The sequence below is a fragment of the Geotrypetes seraphini genome, chromosome 15, assembly GCF_902459505.1.
Source record: "Geotrypetes seraphini chromosome 15, aGeoSer1.1, whole genome shotgun sequence".
In the NCBI taxonomy this organism is placed as follows: Eukaryota; Metazoa; Chordata; class Amphibia; order Gymnophiona; family Dermophiidae; genus Geotrypetes; species Geotrypetes seraphini.
The window spans coordinates 55,252,930-55,277,030 of record NC_047098.1 but is presented as its reverse complement, the minus strand read 5'-3'; the positions used below and the strand labels follow the sequence as shown (position 1 = coordinate 55,277,030).

The following is a 24,101-nucleotide window of genomic DNA, read 5'->3' as shown; positions in this document are numbered from 1 at the left end:
AGAAAGGATTGATTGCCTTGCCTTTCTTCCTTTAATGCCAAGATTTCTTTGGTATTCTCTGAATTGGGTTTTTTGGCAATTTTTGGTTTAGTTTTTGGCCGTTTTGTAGAATATACAAGTGTGTAAAAAAGCAACAACCCGGTTTAACATACATTTCAAAAGACAAGCCACATTTAAAAAAATGCAAATTTTGGATAGCCCATGAGTAATCTTGTATGACTGTCTGGCACTGCAGCTTCAGTGTTTTAAATCTCTAAATTTAACAGAGAACCATCTTATTTGGAAACAAAACAATATACCAAGCCAAATAAATAGTAGTGAATTTTCATCTCAAGTTCTCTTAAAAAAACTTTCACAGTGATTATTATTCATTAGGAAGGTATTTTCTTCCAGAACTTGCAAGTGCACCAAAGATTTTTTTTTTTTTTTGGGGGGGGGAGGGGTTATTCTAACCAGAGAATAAAATGAGTCCCATGTTTCAAAGATGACTGGATTTATGTGATGGTGTTTCTCCTAGTGCTTACTTCTTTAAAATGGTTTATTTATTCCTAGGCATTTGCACAGTTTGATGCAGAAGGAGATGGAGTAGTTGATGTGGAGAGTATGGTGGAGACACTCAAGACTTCAAGTGGAGCTAATCTTAAAGGAGAACTTAGTCATGTAATTAGGCAATTGCAAGCATGCTCGCTTACACCAGGTAAGATACTGGTTATCACTGTTCAACTTTGTTTCTGAATTCTAAATAAGTCCCTTACAATTGTTTTCTTTTCTTTTGTACTTTTTTTCAGGTTTTATTGATATCTTTTCTAAATCGAAGGACCGTCTAGGATTTCACTCTTCAAAGATATTACAATTCCTACACCGGAATCGTATTTCCAGCACTGTGATCCCTTTTCCCATCTTGGAATGTTCCAATAACATCTGTACAATGCGGTTGTCTGTGCTGAAGGACTATTTAGATCGTCTTTTACAAAAAGAAAATGGTATGCAGCTTTATAAGCAATCTGAGAAGTCTGGTGAGCATCTCGACATTTGAGGACATTTTAATTCATATTCCTTGGTTTTTATTTGTTTTTTGCTTCAGCTTCCCATTCTTTCCTAAGTAATCCTCTTTGATCTACCCTGGCACTTTTTTTTAAGAACATAAGAATTTGCCTCTGCTGGGTCAGACCAGAGGTCCATCCCGCCCAGTGGTCCACTCCCACTGCAGCCCCTCAGGCCTATCACCTGTGCAGTGGTCCCTAAACTAAACTAAACTAAACTAAACCTTAAGTTTATATACCGCATCATCTCCACGGAAGTAGAGCTCAGCACGGTTTACAAGAACTTAAAAAATGAGAAAGGGTTGGAAAAGGTTTACACAAGTTTATAAATCGAGTGGAAAAGTAAGGGAAAAGAAATTACATGTTAGAGAAGAGCCAGGTTTTTAGTTGCTTGCGGAATAAATGGAAGGAGCTCAGGTTCCGCAGCGGGATAGTAAGGTCATTCCAGAGACCTGTGATTTTGAAAAGAAGTGATTTTCCCAGTTTACCTGCGTGGAGAATACCATGTAGGGAAGGGAAGGATAGTTTTAATTTATGGGCGGTCCTGGTGGAGTCAGGGTACGAGGAATTGAAAGAAAGTGGGATTAGGGAAGGAAGGATGCCGTGAATAATCTTAAAAGCCAGGCAAGAGCATTTGAATTGGACTCTGGAAATCACTGGGAGCCAATGAAGATTGGCCAGGAGTGGGGAGTCGTGGTCAGATTTACATTTTGCAAAAATCAGCTTGGCTGCCGTGCTCTGAATAAGCTGGAGTCTTTGGAGGCTTTTTTTTGTTAAGCATAGGTAAATGGCATTACAATAGTCAAGTTTGGAGAGGATGATGGATTGGACAAGGACGGCAAAATGTTTTTGGCGGAAGAAGGGTCTTATGTTTCTTAGCATGTGGAGGCTGAAAAAGCATGATTTTGTCAAGGAGTTGAGGTGATCGTTGAGAGAGAGAGAGAGAGGAATCGATAATGATGCCAAGAACCTTGCTTGAGAACTCAAGGTGTAAGGCAGTGCCTGAGGGCAGTGCGAAGAGGGTGGGCAGGTGTTCTAACTTTGGGCCGAGCCAGAGTAATTTTGTTTTTGATTCATTTAGTTTCATCTGTACCGAGAGGGACCAGGAGAGGAGTCTCATTATGCAGAATGTTATGTTATCGTGGAGGTTGGTGAGGTTCTGGTCTGTTTCAAGAAGGACAAGGATATCGTCGGCGTATGTGTAGATTGTTTCAAGGGGGGAAAGCTGGAAGAGCTTCAATGAGGACATATAGATATTAAAAAGGATAGGGGAAAGGGGTGATCCCTGAGGGACACCGCAAGAAGGAGACCAAGGAGTGGACATGGTGCCATTAGAGTTGACAGTGTAGGAGCGAGAGCGAAGGAAGTTTGAAAACCAATTAAGAACGGTGGAATCAATTCCTATCTCGGAAAGTTGATAAAGTAGTATGTCGTGGTGGACGACATCAAAAGCAGCAGAGAGGTCGAATTGTAACAGAACAGCGAATTTGTTTCGAGAATGTAGTTGTTGCACCTTTGATATAAGGGAGACAAGGAGGGACTCGGTGCTGAAGCTGGGTCTAAAGCCATGTTGATAGGGGGAGAGAATGGAGAATCTCTCTAGATAAGAAGATAGCTGGGTAGCGACTATGGACTCAAGCAATTTGGTTAGGAGGGGGATATTTGCTATGGGGCGGTAGTGCGATGGTGAGGAGGGGTCGAGATCAGCTTTTTTTCAAAAGAGGGGATAAGGCAATGTGTCCCATTTCTGTAGAGAACAGGCCAGATAGTAGGGCTGTGTTTACAAGATTGGTGAGGGAGGAGATGGCCTGCGCAGGAATGTTATCGTAAAGGTAGGATGGGAAAGGATCTAGGATACATTTGCAGGATTTCAATTTGAGACAAAGTTTAGAGATATGGGATTTGGAGGCTATTTCGAAGGCAGTCCAGGATCTATCAGCAGGGATAGGGTTGGAGTCGTTGGGAGGTAGAGAATTGTAGGAGATAGTTGGGGGGAAAGAGCTTCTTATGGTAATTATCTTATCGTTAAAAAATTTGGCTAGGTCGTTAGCAGATGGTGGAGAGAGGGGGGAGGTGGAGTCATTTTTTGAGGTTAAATTACGCCAGATGTTGAACAGTGTACTAGTTTGGTTTTTTGATCTGGTGATTTTGTCACCATAGAAATTTTTTCTTGCTTTTGTCAATACCGTGTTGTAGAACTTGATATTGTCTCTCCAGGATTGTCTGTCAGAAGGGGATTTTGATTTTTTCCATTTACGCTCCAGTGCTCGACATTTCTGCTTCAATTCCCTATGATATGGAAGATACCAGGGAGCTTTGCGGGAGTGGGAGATAGGTTTAGTACAGAGGGGCGCAAGAGCGCGGTAAGTGGATTCAGAAAGGGTTACCCAGTTGTGCCAGTTGGAGTCAGGGTATGGTCAGGAGAAGGAGGGAGTTGGTTGAGAAATTGGGACCAGAACTGTTCACTCGTGATTTTTTTTGCGGTAGTTTGTGGCTCGGGGAGGAGTGCCCGAATGGGACATGAAAATGGGAAGGCAGACGGAGCCAAGAAGGTGATCAGACCAGGGGACATGTTCCCAATGCGCTTCTTCAACAGAAGTTTTGTGTTCCGTCAGATCGAGGAAGCTGATGATATCTAGAGTATGCCCCTTATCATGGGTAGGGGTGGGCGGAGGGGCAGTAAAACCGAGGGAGGTGAGGAAGTCGTTGAAATCGGTTGCATCCTTGTTGGTGATATCGTCTAGGTGGAGGTTAATATCGCCAATGATCAATAGTCTCTGGAATTTTAGGAAGGCCCTTGTTATGGTCTCTAGGACGAGTTCGGAGGATTTGTTCCAGGGGGTGGGTGGACGGTAATTTAGCAGGATACCTAATGGGTAGGGATGTAATTCGTCGTTTACTGAGGCTAGCAAGAATTCTAGTGATGTAAGGCTGCCCTTGTATGGTCCCTGACTATTCCTATAACCTAGCTCAACTCCTATCTGTACCCCTCAATTCCCTTATCCTCTAGGAACCTATCCAAACCTTCTTTGAAGCCCTGTAACGTGGTCTGGCCTATCACGGCCTCCGGAAGCGCGTTCCATGTGTCCACCACCTTCTGGGTAAAAAAGAACTTCCTAGCATTTGTTCTAAAACTGCCCCCTTTTAATTTCTCCGAGTGCCCTCTTGTACTTGTGTTTCCCCACATTGTGAAGAAACTGCCCCTGTCTACCTTTTCTATGCCCTTCAGGATTTTGAAGGTTTCTATCATGTCTCCTCTAAGTCTCCGCTTTTCCAGGGAGAATAGCCCCAGCTTTTTCAATCTATCAGCATATGAGAAGTTTTCCATACCCTTTATCAGTTTAGTCGCCCTTCTCAGGACTCCCTCAAGTACTGCCATATCCTTCTTGAGGTACGGCGACCAGTACTGGACACAGTACTCCAGATGCGGACGCACTATTGCACAATACAGTGGCATGATGACTTCCTTCGTCCTGGCAGTGATACCCTTCTTAATGATACCCAACATTTGGTTTGCTTTCCTTGAGGCTGTCGCACATTGTGCTGATGCCTTCAATGTTGTGTCTTTTGCTTTGTTTTGTTTTGAACTGAGATAGCAATACAATACAGTGTCTTATATACTGCAATTTTCTGCAAAGAATCTATGCTGATTACAATAAGATTTAGATCAAGTTGTTGAATTCTTGAAGTTACATTGTTAAAAGGAGTTGGTTTTAGAGGAAGGAGTGAAGGATAAGAAAGCGGTTAAAGAGAGAAGAGAGATGTTTTTAGTTTCTTCTGGAATTCAAAGTAAGTAGTAGGTTTTCTTAATGGCAATTTGTTCCAAATGAGAGATCCTTAGCATTCAAAGGTAGCCTCAAATATCTTCTTCCATCGTACTTGATGAGGTGAAGGGAAGGATAGTTTGTATGGTTGTGATGCACGTGAGTTGAAGAAGGAGTGTGGGACTTTGAAATCAGAAGTTTGTCCCTCTGACTTTTCTCCATGGATCGCTTTGTAAACCATGCTTTTGTAGTCTGGTGATTTTATCTTTCTAATGTCTCATTTCCTTACTCTTGTGCTGCTTCTCTACATACAGCACAGTTTTATGCTTTCAACTTGTTTTCAGGGCCTCCTCTATTCTTCTTTATTTCTCATCCTTCATTTCCTGCTCTGTACTAAGCTTTCACATTAAAATAACAGTTATTGATAAGTATAATTTGTTATGAGCTAGATTTAACTGTGATCATAAATGCTTCCATGATTTTCAGATCCAATGCGAATTGATAATGGTTGAAAGCTATTAGCCTCTTTAAGGGCCACTTATTGATCTATGTAAAATGGATGCAGTGTCTTCAGTTACTGCCTTTGTTGGAGGCTATGTATGGAAAGAATTGAGAAGCAGAATTGAGGGCTGTGTAACATTTAAATTACTAGTCAAATTCTTTACTGAAAAAAGTGAAGCTATAAAAGATCTGCCTGTTTTAACCTCGTTTAAATGAACTGAATAAAAATATAGATGTTGCTTATTATATTAGCAGAGAATTCAGATAGTGAGGTTGGAAATTAACCTAAAAGTTATGCCCAACCAAATGGTTGAAGCTTTACTAAGCCGCAAAATTACTGACTATCGGCTAGATTTACTAACCTGCCCTATTGTGACCGATCTGGTCCGATCCGGGCAGGGCCGATGTATTTAGAAACCAATAATATTTTAATGGGGGCGATCAGAGGAACGCCCCCATCCGCCGCCATGGATCGCTAGTGTGCGATCCTGACACATTAGCAGACCATCTGCTTTCCCTGTAAATGGTCTGCGCATGTATTTGTGTTCGTTTTTGCTGCGTTGTTTTTTTTGGGGGGGCCCCGAGTCTCCTGCTAACTCTTCAGCCAGTTGTCTTGAAGGGTGATCCCTGGCGGCAGCAGCCTCTTTAAGGCTAAAACTTACTGGCCCTGACTATGGAGCTGGAGAGTGGGAAAGGACGCTTGCGACTGGTCCCCAGCAGTCGCTTCTTGGGTTGATCGGCCAGCCCAGTCAGTTTGCAAAATTTGTTTAGTGAATCGTGTCCCCGCCTACTTTGCATGCCATTCCCCTCCTCATTTGCATGCGCAGACCAGAATCAGATCGGCAGAGAGGTAAGTGAATTGGGCCGGAGTAAAATCAGGTTGCAAAGGGGTCGCAAACCGATCGGTACACGATCGGTTTGCTTTGTGAATCTAGCCCTATATAAACAGACATATGAACATAAGAATTGCCGCTGCTGGGTCAGACCAGTGGTCCATCATGTCCAGCAGTCTGCTGTCACGGTGGCCGCTAGGTCAAAGACCAGTGCCCTAACTGAGACCAGCCCTACCTGTTTTGAATCCCTGGAAGGTGTTTTCCCCTATAATAGCCTATAATTGCATTCCAGTTTTCCACCACTCTATAGGTGAAGAACTTCCTCACGTTTGTACGGAATCTAGCTTAATGGAAATGAGCATGAGTTCAATCAAAAGCAATTCAGCAGGCAGGACTCAGAAGAAGTTTGGAAAAATTCCTGGAGGAAATTTTCTGTACAAAATGTATTAGGCAGGTAGACCTTGGGAGAGGAATTCCTTGTCCCTGAAAATAAGCTTTCAGAAGAAAATCAATTTCTTTGGATGAGCTGAGTACTTGTGACCTGGTCTGGCCTCTGTTGGGGACAGGATCTTGGTCTGATCCAGGATGTTTTTTCTTATGTTCTTAGATAAGACCTTGTTTATAATCTTTTGCAAACCGCGTAGAACTTTTTGGTAATGCGGTCTATAAGTATAATGTTATGTTATGCTATGTTATTATATGTATACATATGCACCACCTGCAAAAGCTGATCAGGTCCATTATCTCTCATCTTCATATACTGCTGTTAACAAGCGCATTATTGGAACATAATTAGAAGTTCTGGTTATTGTTTTAATTTGTTTATGGTTTTTAAAATATTATTTTCAAGTTTTTCTTTGTATACAATTTTATTAAAAAAAATTTTTTCCACCTACATCCTAAGCGGATTACAATAATCTTCACAACAAAACAAACTAGAACAAATAACCCTACTACATCATTCCCTCTTCCAAAATTTCAGTTATAAAATCTCACAAAGACATTTCAATCTAAAAGAGATGTTTCACAACAGCAGCCTTCTTGACTTATAGTCATTTTCTCCAAGCTTTTTGCAGAATATTCATTTTCTAAAGGATGAGAAAAATATTAAAAACCATTGTTCCAGGTACAGAACTGGACAAGCTCCACTGAAGTCTACCATCTGCATCTCTTTTACTTGTGAATTTCAACCCGTGTGTGATTAGAATATAACACATGGGAAAACTCTTTCATACACCATGGCAATGATACACGATGATGTTGTTTTTTTATTTATAAAAGCAATTCAGTAAAACTCTGGGATTCTTCTTGCGGTATAGGTTAATGTAAGCATTTTACAGATTTTGTTCACTTGAGACATTGGAGTGTAAATGTTGTTTCTTGCTATGTTATTTGGAAATACTGTGCAGAGGCTGAAGATGTCTTTGGATAATTTTGTAATTAACCACAGTGTATTACTTGCGCAATGGCTGCAGCATTAATGCAAAGAAAGTAAGAAATCCACGTTTCCTTTCAGCATTTTATGCACTGAAGATTCTGCAGCTTTTAACGGTGCTGAAGGGGTTTGTGTGTGAAAATGCCTCATTAGTCATTACTTTTCTGTATTTGCAGAATATCCTCTGGATCAGAACGATGACCAGGGTGGAGACCAAGTAAAACCCGTATCAAAATGCTACACTCGCATAGATACCTCATCCAACTCTGCTGATATTGAGAAAATGTTGAATGGGGAAACCTCCTCATTTTGGCAGTCCGATGGTAGTGCTCGCTCACATTGGATACGGTGAGTGATAGATGAATTACTCATCAGGCTTTTATTGATACAGAAGTTCAATGAAGGATAATTGCATTGCGTTAAGCCACCCTTATAGTATTAGCGAAAGAGGTATTTATGCCAGCTACCTACCCACACACAAAAAAGGAGGTGGTGGGGTTCTGAGGCTTTTTCCTCTTCACTTCTATAGTTCTAGTGGTTTGTTCACGCCTGTCTTTGGTCTACAGTAGGATTATTGCCTTTAAAGTGAACCATGGTGCCTTTTATTCATTACTAGCTGATGACCCGGCGTTGCACGGGTATTTAATTATAGCAATAACACAGTAAATGGATTCAAATAAAGATACTTTATAGTAGTGAACAAAATTATATTTTTACAGCTTTATAAAAAGTACAATAATCAAATTATAATGCAAAATATTTGACAAAATGAATACAATACAACAAACACAAAACTTGATTAGAAACAACATTTTTAGTTTCACCTCCAGGAGCAAGAACATATAAATTCTTGGGTGAAGAGACCCCCAGAACATATCACCCCAGGTCGTGAGGGATCTGCATACTAAGTTTCGATCAAATCGGTCAAGCCGTTTATGATTTACTGTGAGAAAATGCTACATTACTGCTGAAACACTCTTCTGTCCATAGTAACATAGTAAATGGCGGCAGATAAGAGACCGATGTTCAGAAAAGAGCTATAAAAAAATTCCTAAATAAGATCCCATCCAATTTGCAATCACAATGTGTTAATGTAAATCTTGACTGTAATTTGTTTCATATCAGGAGGGAAAAAGACCTCAGACTGTTCTTATGTCATTTCAACAGCCAAAGCTGTAATCATGGGTCATTAAAAACCCTCTTTGGCTTTTTAAAATGTTTTTTTCACTTCTTTAGTTAGAACTTAGTGTGGTAAGTTATTTTTTTTTAAAATATGCTTAAGTTTACACAATTGCAAAATAAATTTGGACTGAATAAATCACAATTTTATAAATGGATGCAATTGAAGCAGGCCATTCAGGCAGGGTTCCCTGAATGGAAAACTCTAAATTCTCAATATGGCATGGAATTTTTATGCTTCCAGGCAGATTTTCTGGGTCACCAGGCCACACAGTGGTATAAAGTTATTAGTGAATTGGTTAATAAAAAACCTAAAAATGGTCTTAGGGATATTTGGAGCATTGAGATTAGGCATCAAATTTCAGCATCTCAATGGCCACAAATTTGGTCTTGGAGAATAAGATGTACATTGTCAGCATCTATGAGACAAACTTGGTTTTTTCTTTTGCATAGAGCATTTTGGACCCCTGTTAGATTACAAAAATTAAATAGTTCATTGTCTAATAGATGCTGGCATTGTAAGCTTGATGTAGGGACTTTGGATCATCTTTTATTTTTCTGTCCCTATATTTTAGCCTTTTGGAATTCAATCTGGGATCAAATAAATTCTTTATTAGATAATCCTGTAGCATTAACTTATGATACTGTGATATTTGGCATGTCTATGAGAAAAAATAGTCAGATATCGGCACGTAATAACAAACTTTTATTGATTATGACAGGAGTTGCCATGCAACATATTACTACAAATTGGAAAGATCACACAAGACTTAATTTTAATTTCTGGTGGAATTCACTATGTCACATATATAGAATGGAACGTTCAATAGCAATACAAAATGGAAATTATAAAAGGTTTAATGAAATATGGGAGCCATTGACATTGTTTTGTAATGAATAAACACCATTTTCTTAACATTATTTATGATTGGAGGGGAAAGGGGAGGGTTTGTATAAATGAAGGAAAATGTAAAAAGAACTATGACAAAGATTAATTCAATTAAATAATTGTATGGAAAGGGAGGGGGGGAGAAGGGTTTAGATATATATACATTTGTTATTATCTTGATAGATTTATCAAGTGATGTTAGTAAATCTATGTATTACTTATATTGTACACTTGTTGAAAGTTTAAAAATGAATAAAGAATTTAAAAAAAAAAAAATAAAAAAGATTGACTTTGGTATTGTCGTAATTCTTTTCCTTTTTCCCTACCAGTTTAAGGATGAAACCAGATGTTGTGCTGAGGCACTTGTCTGTTGCAGTGGCAGCCGACGACCAGAGTTACAGGCCGCAGCAGATCACGGTGGCAGCAGGAATGTGTCCCAGCAGTCTGCAGGAGGTCCGAGAGGTTCACATTCCCAGCAATATCACTGGTTATGTGACATTGCTGGAAAATGCAAACATTTGCCAGCAATGTGAGTCAACAGAGAGAGAGAACAATGAGTTGGTTTTTTTTGGGGAGGGGGTTTGGGGGTGATTTTTTTTTCCTGTTTTCAAAGTGAAAAGTAGAATATGATAATGAGGCATAGAGATATCAGAATCATTGTTCTGTTGGAAGTACCGTATTTCCCCATGTATAGGCCATGGACTGTACATGGGTTTTACAATCTAAACCATGGGTGCGGCTTCCTTATATGGGGCGGCCTATCTAATAACATCATACATAAGCTGCCCCATTAGTAGATCCCCCCATACCTTTTAAAATAATATATCTCCCTCACTGGCCTCCTGCAATGTCGTAGCCGCAGTGCAGGGCAGGAGTGATCTCCCTGGCACGATAGGTATAGCGGCTGCCTGCCCATCCCCCCCCCCCGACAATCGCCGACAGGAAGGTACCCAACCCCTCCTGCCGGAAGGCCGCACAATCACTAGCAGGAGGGTGCCTCCCTCCGGATCCTCTCCCCCATGCTAACACAACCCCCCCCCCCACGGACCTCCCCTCCAACTAACCTATAATTGTTGCGTGGCCGGATGGGTCTTGCTACCGGCAGGCCGGAAGGCCTGCCCCTTTCCAGCCCATCCCTACTAAGCCTAAGGCCTGATTGGCCCTGGCTCCAAGAGCCTGAGCTAATCAAATCTTAGGCCCATCCCTGCTAAGCCTAAGGCCTGATTGGAGGGGAAGGGTCTGGGGGGGTGTCGAGCACCCTCGTGCCTGCGATCGTGCGAGTGGGCGGCCTTCTGGCAGGAGGGGGTGGGCACCCTCTTGCCAGCGATTGGGGGTGTTGGGGGGCATCCTCCGGCAGGAGGGGTTGGGCACCCTCCTGCCGGCGATCGTCGGGAGGGACAGGTGGCTGCGGCCGCTATACCTATCGCGGCAGGGAGATCCCTTGCCTCGATAAGTATAGTGGCCGCATCTACTTACAACGTAGACCAGCATTTTGCTGGCCTACATTGTAAGCGTCTCTCGCTCTGCTAGGGAGACGCATAGGGCCGCCTAGGTTCACCTTAGGCGGTCTTGCGGGCCTCCCTAGGCTCCTGGAGGCAACTTCAATATAGGCGGCCTGCCTGGGGAGCATTTTTTTTTTTTTAAACGTGCATCCCGATTGGCTGATTAGACAGCTTAGGACGCCTACAGCTGCCTAAAATCAGGACGCACTTTGCGGAATCTGGACCTAAGTGTTTAATTAAACGGGTTTCTGAGACCCTTTACCTTCCTTCTCTATACTGGACACTCTGAAGTGGGGTGATTTGTCTTTGTGTATAGGCTGCCCCCAGGTGGTTTTAAAACTCTTAGATAAGCCGCTGCTTTTAAAATGGGAGGCTTATCTAAGAGTTTTAAAACCTAAATCGGCATTTCCTGTGGCTTATACATGAGGAAATACGGTAAACCCCCTGTTGCATAGGTTATTTTTCTGCAGCAGGTTTTTAAAAATGATTATATTTGTGTTTATCAATTGTACATCTTAGCAGCCTAAATAGTAACAAAAAATTTGCTGATTTGATCCCTATATTAATCAGTACTGTAGACAGTTCATCAACAGAAGGCAATCTGGCAATCTGGTATAGATTAATTAAATCTATAAATATAATTATTACATAGAGTTTCTCTAAACTTGTTTCCCTTTGCAATTGTCTTGCACTTGTTGATAACCTTTTGAATGTGTTCTCCAATTTAGCAAACTCCTTGAATGTTGATAATTTTTTATTGCTCAGTTGCTATTGACTTAACAAAAGACATCACGTTCTTATTTGTTCTGTGTAGATGTACAGATTAACATCAAGCGCTGCCTCAGTGATGGGTGTGATACCAGAATCCATGGACTACGGGCTGTTGGCTATCAGAAAGTGAAGAATTTAGGTGTTTCGGTGTCTGATGCCTCATCTATCTGGTACTTGTCACTGCTGACTTCATTAATCACAGCATCCATGGAGACTAATCCTACATTGGCCCAGACAGTCCTAAAAAACACCCAGTAAGTTGTTGACTGCTATAGCAGCATTTCTGCACCATTTTAGAGGACAGAGTAGTCGGCAAGCAAGTTTCTAGGGCTAGCTGAAAATGATCTTTTATTTAGTTTGAAATGCAATCCCTTGACCAGATTAAGGAAAATAGACCTTCAGTGGCTTCATAGAGTAGCAAAAAAGCCAGCATTGAAATTCACTTCTTGTGTTCATTGCCTCAGGTAAAGATATAAGCCCCATGGAGAAAGAAGCTACCTATTGTTCTTAATTGTAACTCGCCTTCAGTTTGGATTCAGAGAGACATATAATTGAATTAAAACCACATTCCAGTCTTTTAACTAGTTTGCTTGTGGTTTTGACGAATGGCTCGTTCGTTAGTTTAATCAGGGCTAATATAGGGTGTTTTACTGTTCTTAAAGAATGGGCAGTACTATTAAGATGCAATCTTTGGGCTAGATTCACAAAGCAAACCGATCGTGTACTGATAGGTTTGCGACCCCTTTACGATCAAATTTCCCTCTGGCCCCATTCACTAACCACTCCAGCGATCCACTTCAAATCCGTGCATGCAGATGAGGAGAAACACATGCAAAGTAGGCAGGGATGCAATTCACAACACACATTTCCCGATCCAACTGGGCTGGCCGATCAACTCCAGAAGCTACTGCTGTGGCCAGTCGCAGACCTTCTTTTCCCATTCTCCAGCGCCGCCTTGCTTTCTGCTGCCCCGATCTCGCTGCCTGTTTCAGGGGCTGCAGAAGCCCTGGTGCCGGGGACACAACTAAAATTCCTCTCGACACCCAAACTGATCTCTGCTGCCTTCCCTGCAGTGTTAAACTGCAGCGTATAGCACCGCTTTAAACCTGCATTGCGAAGGCGGCTTCATTTCCCAGTATCCAGTGCTGCCCTGTTCTCTGCTGCCCCAATCTTGCTGCCTCTTTAAACCAGCGGGGCTCGTACTGCAGGGAAGAAGGGAAGAGGCGGCTGCTGCTGCTGGAGATAGGAGCAGGAGAGTCGGGCCCGTAAAAAAAAACCAGTTAACCCCCCCCCACACACACACACACACACATAACGTATGCGCAGACCATCTGCAGGGAAAGCAGATGGTCTGCGCATGCGCGGGGATCACCCACCAGCAATCTGGGCAGGCAGAAGGGGGTGTTCCTCTGATCGCCTCATCTGCATAATTTTCTTTAGTGAATACGTCAGACCTGCCCGGATCGGGAAGGTTAGTAAATCTGGCCCTTAGTGCATGTTTTGCTAAATAGCTAATAGTACTTGTATACATGATGGAATTATTTTAGTTAAGGCAGCAAGGATGCCGCCCACCCCCATGATCGCTGGCAGGAGGGTGTCCACCCCTCCTTCTGGAAGAAGACCCCCCACCCCTCCCTGATCGCCAGCAAGAGGGTGCCCAAATCCTCCTGCCGGAGGATGCCCCCCCCTTTGGACCCCCCATCCCCTCCCGCTAACATCCTCCCCACTAACCTTTCAACGTTGGCCGGCTGGCTGGATCTTCCTACTGTCCGAACGGCAGGCCCACCCTTTCCGGCCCATCCCCGATAATCCTAAGGCCTGGGCCAATCATAGCTTCTACTTCATTGCAAATGGAGGTTTGCAGCTGCACAATGGTGACCTCATTTTGAGATCATCAAGATGCACCTGCAAGATAGAATGCCACAATTAAAATATGTGTTGGGGGAGCTGGTTGGGATTTGAACTTATGACCTCTGAAAGACGAGCACAGGGCTTTTACTTATTGAGATATCGCAACTTCCAGGCAGGTGTCTCTGACTGCCCTGTGATATGATAGCTTAGCAGATCTCTAAGCTATCATATCACAGGGCAGTCAGAGACACCTGCCTGGAAGTTGCTATACCTCAATAAGTAAAAGCCCTGTGCTCCTCTTCCAGAGGTCATAAGTTCAACCAGCTCCCTCGGCACATATTTTAATTGTGGCATTCTAACTTGTAAGTGCACCTTGATGATCTCACAATGAGGTCGCCATTGTGCAGCTGCAAATCTCCATTTGCAATGAAGTAGAAGCTATGCCAAGGTCTGTATCTGTTAGGTTTTTTCCTGCTTTTAAACTTTTGCAAATGAAGTTATGTATGCAATCTATATATTTTTGTCATGTGCTTTATTTGGAGTACTGTTTAGTCAGAAAAAAAAGAGTAGCTTTTTAGCAAGAAAACTAAAGCTATGTTTTTCATGTGCTGTGCTTCAGTTAATGAATCTTTTCCTGTAATTAGCAAATAGTATTGCTGTTTGTCCACAAAAATAGGTTTTGTATGCAATATATCTGTTTTGAAGTGCCCCACTTATGTGGTGCCTTATTAAATGTATTTTGAGCTTAATAAAGCAAAAATAAATCCCAGAGAGTTATTTAGCAGATCGCATTAAGAATGTCCAAGGAGTGCTTAAGTTCTGTCTATAGAACTCAGATCTATTGGAAGCCCAAATTAAGCTCAAAAGTAGACTTGGTTTTTATTCTCCTACAATATAGGCATCATATGGACGCCCTAGGTTGCTCAGTGTATGTAAATGAATCAAAGTTTGCCCAAATGGTGTCATTGCCCATACCACGCCCATTCCTACCCCATGCCTATTGTTAGGTGCAAGTCTTAAACATGGGCGTCCATGAAATTGTAGCTGCATCTACAGAGTAGTGTCTATGTCCTTTGGACACCTAAGTACCAATTATCGCTTGTTAAGACCCTTAATTGGCTCATTAAACACTTAAAATGGGTGCCTAAAGCACGCCTAACTTTAGGCTTGACTTAGGCGTCCTTTATAGAATCGGGGCCTATGTGTGTCCTACAGATAGAACACTTCTACAAATGTTAAGAAAACAAAGGAGCAAAGGTTTTAAACACATGTGGGAAACTAAGATTATGTGCAGATCACTACAGTTTTAAGAAGATGTTGAAAACCAAGCTGTTTGTAGACACATACTTTTAATTTGTCTTTCCTAACGTCTGGGTATTTTGGTAACACCTTATCAAATACACTATTGAAGAATTTGTAGGTCCTATTTCTTATGTGTTTTTAGACATTATTTTGAAAAGTGATTTGTATTGTTCTTCATTGTTTTTGCTTTATGTATGTCTATATAGAAACTGCTGTGACTCCAGGCGGTATATAAAGTTTTTAAATAAATAAAAAGATCTAACTTAGTCTAAATATCAAACACAATTGCAAGATAGGCCACCAGTATTTATATGAAACAAGAAGAATAAGCCTCAGACCTCTGCCTCCATCCTACAGAGATTGTGTGATGGAAATGGAGGAAAAAACCTCCTGCGACTAGCACAACAAAGTGGTTCTGTTCAATGCAAATGTCAGAAAACACACAATCATGAAAGTGGAGAGAAAACAGATTCATTTATACTTAATCTGTGTTGAAAAATCCATTCTGCCTAACCATCATTAGGAGAAACATAATTCTTCACTTAATGATGAATCCATTTCATCAAAAACACCAACGATGGCCAGCATTGCGCCTCCACGGCTGCTTCAGAGTGTAGATGTGATATGTTTTTGTACACAATGGATAGAAGGCCTTTCGTTTGTTGGTAAGCGCTGCAGAATAATCCTGCCCAATCCGAATCGGCACCGAGTCATAGAGTAAAGAGTCCCTCTTTAAACGGAACTCCCGAAGAATTTCCACCTTATGTCTGTAGTTATGCAGCTTACCAATTACCACCCTGGGCCTCTGATCCTTCCCCGGGCGGGGTCCCACCCAGTGCACCCGCTCAAAGTGTGCAGGGCCCAAGGCGGCAGGCATGGGTAACTCACTCGCGAGCCAGGACTCCAGAACGGAGAGAAGAACTGCTTCGGCGATGGATTCCGGAAAACCAAAGAAACGTAAGTTCCCCCGCCGAGACCTGTTTTCAAGGTCTTTCAATTTATCCTGCTGTTGGCGAAGCTGTGCTTGCAAGGAGGTAACTGTTGTCTCCATCGCATGGGCCTCATCCTCCACCAATGAAACGCGCTCCTCCAACGCGGTGTCCCTCGTGGAATGATCTTCCAGTAAGGCTTCCAACTTTGTAAGTTGCGCCGATAAGTGCTCCATACTCAGGCTTAATGCTTGGAAGATGAGATGTTTTAACTCCGATAAGAGTGTCTGCGGTGAACTGCGTGAGCACGCCGCTGGAGGACTCCGCCATCTTGTCCTCTCCTGACTTGCTTTTCTCTTTGTCTTTTTTCGCCGATTTAGACGACATAGCGGGTTGAGTTTTGGCCAGGTATCTGTCCATATAGTATCACCCCGTTAGAGAACAAAATCGCCAAAAATGCAGCACTGTAAATCCCGCTTAACCTCAATTTGAGGGACAGGGTTCCAGAGCTGACAAGACTAGATGTTCACCGGTTCACAGCATCACGTGGTCTCCAGATGATATGTTTTTCCTTCTCTCTCAAACGAATGACAAAGTGCATTTTGTTGCTCACAAAGATAGCCGTATTTAAATGTGTCTGTCATATCTCCCCTCTCCTGCCTTTTCTCCAAAGTATACATATTGAGATCTTGAAGACTGTCCCTGTAGACTACTGAAACCAAAGAAAATTGACCCCAAGAGATCCACAGAGAAAAAAAATCCAGAGAAACCAAAAAAAACCAACTGTGGAGTGACGATGTTCCTGAAATGGACTTTATTGAAAATATCAAAGTTCCAAAAATACAATTAAATAATCCACATAAAAACCTAAAAGACCTAGTCCGCTGAAAGAGGAGGACCCAACATGGTCCGCATTTCGACAAAAAGTCTTCTTCAGGGGTCCCTGAAAGTCCTATGGTAGTAGATAACGTGGAAAAACTGATATGTGGAGAGCCGTTGAAAAAAAAATCACTGAGGACCTCTTTGGGGGAGGGAATTATTTACTGTTTACCATTGTGAATGTATTGATATGCAGACCGAAGCTAGACAGCATGGTGCTCCTTTTTCTTTTCTAGTTTTAACGTTGACACTTCTGCTTGTTGTTGAAACTGAACCTGGCTTTTGTATCTGTTGGCCTTAGGATTTTGTGACAATGGTGCAGTAAGGATCTGAAGGTTAGAAAGGATAGCCGTCCAACTCTATTAAGCTAGATCAGTGATCCCTAAACCTGTCCTGAGGGAGTCCCAGTCAGTTAAGTTTTCAGAATATTCAAATGAATATGCATGAGATCAGTTTGCATACACTGCCTGCTACATTCAAATCTATCTCGTGCATATTCATTGTTGATATCTTGAGACCTGACTGGCTTGGGGAACCCCCAGGACGGGTTTGGGAACCATTGGTCTAGGTTGTTAAAGGGTTCAAGTGTAACAGGATTTTATTCCACCTCCCTGTCAATTACTGTCTTTGGCAAAAAAGGGGGCAGCTAATTAGCATACATTTTTTCTCTCTCTCTCTCTTTTTTTTTTTGTTCAAAAAGTACTGCAAGTTATCTAATGTGAGCTTCCACCTGGGAAATTTTATTTATCTCGGTCTGTAGAATTTACAGGATAGTTAATTCAGCTCGAAGTCAAACGGTGTTTTCAAATGTTGTACTCAGAACAAGTAAAATATATAAGGCAAACTAAATGCATTAGTGACCACAGTCTAATTGCTGTAATGTAATTTCAAGTTTATTCAAATCTTGATATACCACTTATCGTATATCTAAGCAGTTTAAAGTAATAGTAAATTGGAGGGAAAAAAAGGTAACTAATACATAAGAATAAAAGGGGAGAAATACAATATTTTATATTTAAAAAAAAAAAAAGGTATAATGTAAAAGGAAGGGAGGAAATATATTTAAAATTGTCCAGTGAGCTCAAAGGAATGTGTTGCATGCTAACATACTGCTTTTTCCTTTCCAGAAAGGCTTTGCAGCACATGCCACCACTTTCATTAACACCAGGCTCTACTGAGTTTCCCAGCTTCCTGTCTCCAAACGTTTTGGAAGAAGTAGATAGTTTCCTTGTGAGAATAGCAAGGTAAGCTCCTGCCAAGACTCCTGGACACTAAGCTACTACATATTTAAATATTTAAATCTAATATTTAAATCTAATAAAATATTTAAATAAAATATTTAAATCTAATAAAAATAGCTTTCATATTTCAGAGAGTATTATTTTTCTCCTCTCTATTGCAGCATTACTCCCAGGCCAAGTGCTACAGATCCCTCAGAGCCTGGTATGCCTGCATTTCTGAAATCAATCAGTGCTGCAGTTGTCCTGTGGTTTGGGCTTCCATTCTTATGTGGGCCATGAACACTATTTCTGCAGCAGCTGCATTGTGCTTCATCTTCTACTTCCAGATCGAGTGGAATCCAGTTGTAAAATGTATTAATGAAAAGGTTTAAAATATTGCCTGACACAGCCTTGTTTTGCATCTAGAGATCTCCTAGAGCAGTGCTGCTTAAACCTGTCCTGTGGGACCCCCAGCCAGTTGGGTTTACAAAATATCCCTAATGAATATGCACGAGACAGTACCGGGCAGAGCTTTGGATTCTAGCCCAGAAATAGTTAAGGAGAAGAAGAAAAAAAAACCCAACAAATTTTTAGATTGAATGAGGTTGGGCAGACTAGATGGACCATTCGGGTCTTTATCTGCCGTCATCTGCTATGTTACTACGTATCACCTCTATTTTATGCAAATATGTCTCATGCATATTCATTAGGAATATCTTGAAAATCCAACTGGCTGGGGGGTCCCCCAGGACAGGTTTAAGAACCACTGCCCTAGAGGATGGAGATCCTGTTTTATCTTATGATAAAGTGTTTTTGATTTGTTTTTTTTAACACCATTAAGGTTTATGAGCCCCTGGTGCAACTCATGAACAAGGGTGAAACACAACTTTGTCAGGCAATATTTTAAGTCTTTTCATTGATAAATTTTAAAACTGGATTCAGATTGGTCTGCTGCTGCTTCCATTTCCATTTTGAACTTTGCAAATCAACTGCCTTGTTTTGTTGGTGCATCTGCATTTTGACTCTTCCAGGGGGCAAAAATCAGGCTCTGCTAGTCAAACTAACTGGTGTTTTAGTTTTTTATTCAATTTTCATATATCAACAAGTGTATCAAGTTTATTAGGATTTTATATACCGCCTATCAAGGTTATCTAAGCAGTTTTTACAATCAGGTACTCAAGCATTTTCCCTATCTGTCCCGGTGGGCTCACAATCTATCTAACATACCTGGGGCTATGGAGGATTAAGTGACTTGCCCAGGGTCACAAGGAGCAGCGTGGGGTTTGAACCCACAACCCCAGGGTGCTGAGGCTGTAGATCCAACCACTGCGCCACACACTCCTCACATAAATTTATACAATTTCATTGAGTACACACTTGATAATCCTTCATAGGTCATTGTAAATACAACATATTATTATATAATACTATATTATAATATTGAAAAAGCATATCATACTTAATAAGTATATCAACTATTACTCTAATTATAAACCCACCCCCTCTCCTTCCTTTGAAAATTGCATACAATATCGAAAGAACGCCTTGAAGTTTTTCGCCTCCTTGGCTATTTTTTCCTCGTAGTCTCTTTTGGTCCCTTTTACTACCTTATGGCACCTGTGTTGATGATTTTTGTGCTTATTACAGTTTTCGTCCGTTTTTGATCTTTTCCATTCCTAAAACAAAGTTTTTTTGTGTCTGATCGCTTCCTTAACCTCTACAGTGAGCCATGCCGGTTCTTTATTCTTTTTCCTCTTTGATCCCTTGTTGATACGCAGTATATATAGATTTTGCACCTCGGTGACCGTATCCTTAAAAAGAGGCGAAGCTTACTCTAGCGTCTTTAAGGTGTTTACCCTCTTCTTAATCTTCTTCCCCACCATGTGTCTCATCCCTTAATAATTCCCTTTTCGGAAGTTTAGCACCATGGCCATCGTTCTGGACCGATGTTTCACCCCTATTTCCAGGTTGAAGCGGATCATATTGTGATCACTGTTTACCAGCGTCCCTTCTACTTCTACATCCTGTGCTGGTCCTCGTAGTCCAATTAGAATTAAGTCCAGAATTGCGTTTCCTCTCGTGTTTTCCTTGACAGGTTGTTCCATGAAGCAATTGCCTACCGTTTCCAGGAACTTGGTCTATCTAGCACAGCCGGAGGTGCCTAGATTCCATTCTATCCCCGGATAGTTAAAGTCGCTCATGATAACTGCGTTGCCTCCCTTGCAGTTGCGTTTAATCTCATCCGTCATTTCTCCATCAATTTCTTCAGACTGCCCTGGGGGTCGGTAGTAGATGCCTATCCTCGTTTCCAGGTCCATTTGTTCCTGGAATTTTGACCCATAGAGACTCTAACTTATCCGTCTGTTGTGGCGTGTTATCTCCAGTAGATTAAATTCCCTCTGTAACGTATATGGCAATGCCACCTCCTTTTTGAGTCACTCTTGTCTCTGCGTTATAGTTTGTATCCTGGTAGCACCGTGTCTCAGACATTTTCCTCAGTCTGCCATGTTTCCGTGATGCCGATGATGTCAACATTATCCTTTTGTGCCACAGCTTCTAATTCACCCATCTTATTTCTAAGGCTCCTGTAGGTTACAGAACTGCTTATTTTTACTGTATTATTTTTTTGCTAATGATCCTTTCTTGGCAAATGTTCACTGTTCACAACAAAATTTGTTTTTTTGTATAGTCTGAAATGGAAAACAAGTATTTATTCAATGCTCCAGTTTTGGTGCTTTTGTTCCAACAGTTTTGCAGTCAATTAGGCATCTAATGCCTTCTCTTCCTTGTCCACAGATGCCTGCTGTTCCTCTCTGTTTATTCCCTCCACTTTCTGTCTCTTTTGATCTTCTCAGAATAATAGAAAATAAGATGGCAAATAAGACTCTCCGAATAAGTCCCATATTTGGTTTTGGCTTTGGTGCTGAAATTAGCCCAAAATCTGCATGTGGCTGAAATTGTTAGTGCATGTTTAGCTGAAACTGAAACTTTTTCTTCCATCTTGTGACTCTTCCCCCTCAGCCTTCTTTTCCACCATGGTGGTCTAGTAGCAAGATGGGGCAGCGGTGATCCCCTTCCCATGTCCATAGTGAAAATGGCTGCTGCGACTCGCAGCAGCTATTATGCTGTGGCCTATGGGTGGGCCCCAGTTGATCTGTGCCTTTCCCATTCACTCCTTGTACATATCCTGCTGTTACATTTCTAAAGCACCTCCACAAGGATACTATTTTTCAAAGTAGTAGTTTGGTGCTCCTGAATCCTTGCTCCCTTTAGCCTCATTTTGTCATTTTTGATATTTAGAATTTCATCTTCCCTTTGAAAAATGAGACCAGAGTGCTTGGAAATCAGATTAAACAATCTTACCTGCAAAGTAACCATTAACTCTGAATTTGTGTTATAAAAGACCTGCTGGAATTTGCTAGGAATTATTGAAATGTATTTTGGACCAGCTCTCAACTTTGTAACCGTGTCTTTCATTGTCACCATGCTCCTTCCAGGATAATATCCCTCTCTAGGACTTTTATTCACCTGCTGTGCATTGTTGTTGTTTTTTTCTCTTTAGCTGTTGTGCCTCCCCAGAAGTTGACCTTACTTTACTGAGTTTTGCGCTGGCCAGGGGCAGTGTTGCTAAAGTGATCTCGTCGCTTTGCACTATCGTTGATCAGCTGGATACACAGTATAAGGCATCGTCACTCATCTCTTCCATGGCAACAGTTAGACAAAGTTTGTTGTATAAATATGGTAAATATTCTAGTTTCAGATGGATACTATTTCATGTACTGTATGCATGAAAGAGCTAAACTAAAATGCCATAGTTAGGAGCAGCTGAAATTAATGTGTGCAGTTTTGTGAATGTGTGAAAACAGTAGAGCAATATATAAGTAGTTGATAGCCTTCCAGTGTTTTTTTTTTTTAAGTTGTACACCTAGCTGCAAAACTTTATAATTCATGGCTAATAAATCCCCCCCTCCCCCTTTTTACAAAACCACGCAAGCCAGTGCGCTGAATGCTCTGTGCTGTTCCGACGCTCATAGGAACTCTGTGAGAATCAGAGCAGTGTAGAGCAGTGTTCTTCAACCACCGGTCCATGGACCAGTGCCGGTCCACAGAAATTTCCTGCCGGTCCACAGGACCAGCATGTGCATCAGGCCCAAAACAGTGTTCTTCAACCGCCGGTCCACGGTGCGATCAATGCAACGTTATCTTCGAGCCAGCTCCCTCTTCCGAACTGATTCATGCACAAAGCCACGGGCAGTGGCTCCTATGGGCATCCTGTGCCTGAACCGGAAACCTTCTCTCTGACGTTGCAACGTCAGAGGGAAGGCTTCCAGATGAGGCACGGGATGTGCAAGGTACTATTATGGGGGCGGGGTCTGGGGTGGAGATTGGGTAGAGATGGGCGGGGTCTGGCCCATGAGTTAGCCCAGTGTTCTTCAACCGCAGGTCCACGGACAGATGCCGGTCCACAGAATAATTATTTTATTTCTGCCGGTCCATAGGTGTAAAAAGGTTGAAAAACACTGGTGTAGAGCATTCAGCATGCCTGCTGGCGGTCTTGCAAAACATGAGTGGATTTAAAGTGCTCATTCTGAAGTTAAATGAAATCAAACTGAAAGATTGCATACAATTGTAGATGTTATATTTTATTAATAGCTGGTAGACTATGCATTTCCTGTGCCAAAGCTTCTACATCCTTTTTCTTTTTGTAAAGATCTTAGCCTATTTTTAAAGTACCTGATTTAATTTCAGCTGTTTACTTCTTGAACAAGATAGCTTTTGAAAACCAAGCTTTACTTTAACACAGGGCTACAAATTATACAATGTTTAGATACTTTTACGGTATATTGTAATACATTTCCAGAAAACGGAGCTTGTAAGTTGTTTTTAACAATAAGCATAGCTTTGGGAATCTGACCAGATATATTAATTATATTTTCAGGAAAGCCACTGCACTTTACTCTGCAAGCTTGTGATGTAAAAGGAAAAGATGACAAGTCGGGGCCTGAAAACTTGCTTGTAGTACCGTGGGCAGGAGATGGTATGTAAACTTTTGTCTCTTGAAAGGAAGAAGAGAGCAACCCAGTAGTCTGTTAGTTATCATTGCTGCTGATAAAATACTTGGGTTCCATTCCTAACGCAGTCCCCTGCCCCTTGAGTGGGTGGAGCAAAGCTGGGATTGCTGCTGAAACAAAATATCTGGAAAGTGGAGATTAGTGAAAAGCTACTGACTGGAGATATTCAGCAGCCTGAATATTTCTACTGGCCACTAGAGGTCACACTAGCTGTTTGTTTGGTGTCAGGTCAAAAGCGCGCCGGGATAAAGGCGCACCCAGACAATTGAGCGCAGTGCAGAGGCGCGCACCGCTCTAAATTACTGTTTTTAGGGCTCCGACGGGAACCCCCCTACTTTACTTAATAGACATCGCGCCGCGTTGTGGGGGGTTTGGGGGGTTGTAACCCCCCACATTTTACTGAAAACTTCACTTTTTCCCTGTTTTTAGGGAAAAAGTTAAGTTTACAGTAAAATGTGGAGGGTTACAACCCCCAAAACCCCCCATAACGCCGGCGTGATGTCTATTAAGTAAGGTGGGGGGGTTCCCCCCCACGCCCCCCCCCATTGGAGCCCTAAAAACAGTAATTTAGAGCGGCGCGCGCCTCCGCGCTGCGCTCAATTGTCCGGGCGCGCCTTTGTCTTTCGCGCCGTTGTCTATGAACCCTCTTCTTTTAGTTTTTGTGGTCATTCATAGTTTTCAATTCTTTATTTTCTTTTTACCTCTCTTGGAACAGGGGAAAGATGCTTGCAGTAATCATGATCAAAGACAGTTTAATCATTAGGCGAACTAAGTGGTTACCTAAGGTGGAAGCTTCTGGAGGAAGCAAAGAACTTCTACAGTCATATGAATGACCACAAAAACTAAAAGAAGAGTGTGGATAGTTTTTAAATAGCCTAATTTGAAAAGCTATTCATCCTGATAATTGCCTTCATGAGGGTATTTTCATGAC

General features: G+C 41.8%; 1 protein-coding gene across 2 annotated transcripts in view; it reads left to right on the top strand.

The window, feature by feature from the left end:
* ZZEF1 (zinc finger ZZ-type and EF-hand domain containing 1) overlaps positions 1–24,101 on the top strand; it is a 227,694-nt gene that overhangs the window by 12,365 nt on the left and 191,228 nt on the right. Inside the window, exons 2-9 of one of the 2 annotated variants that reach the window (XM_033921488.1) lie at positions 553–697; positions 789–983; positions 7,753–7,924; positions 9,974–10,173; positions 11,961–12,171; positions 18,006–18,122; positions 21,661–21,839; positions 23,038–23,136. In XM_033921488.1, the coding sequence (XP_033777379.1) occupies positions 553–697; positions 789–983; positions 7,753–7,924; positions 9,974–10,173; positions 11,961–12,171; positions 18,006–18,122; positions 21,661–21,839; positions 23,038–23,136 (1,318 nt within the window). Of the gene's footprint in view, positions 1–552; positions 698–788; positions 1,017–7,752; positions 7,925–9,973; positions 10,174–11,960; positions 12,172–18,005; positions 18,123–21,660; positions 21,840–23,037; positions 23,137–24,101 lie in introns of both variants that reach the window. The other variant, XM_033921487.1, reaches the window with a different exon arrangement.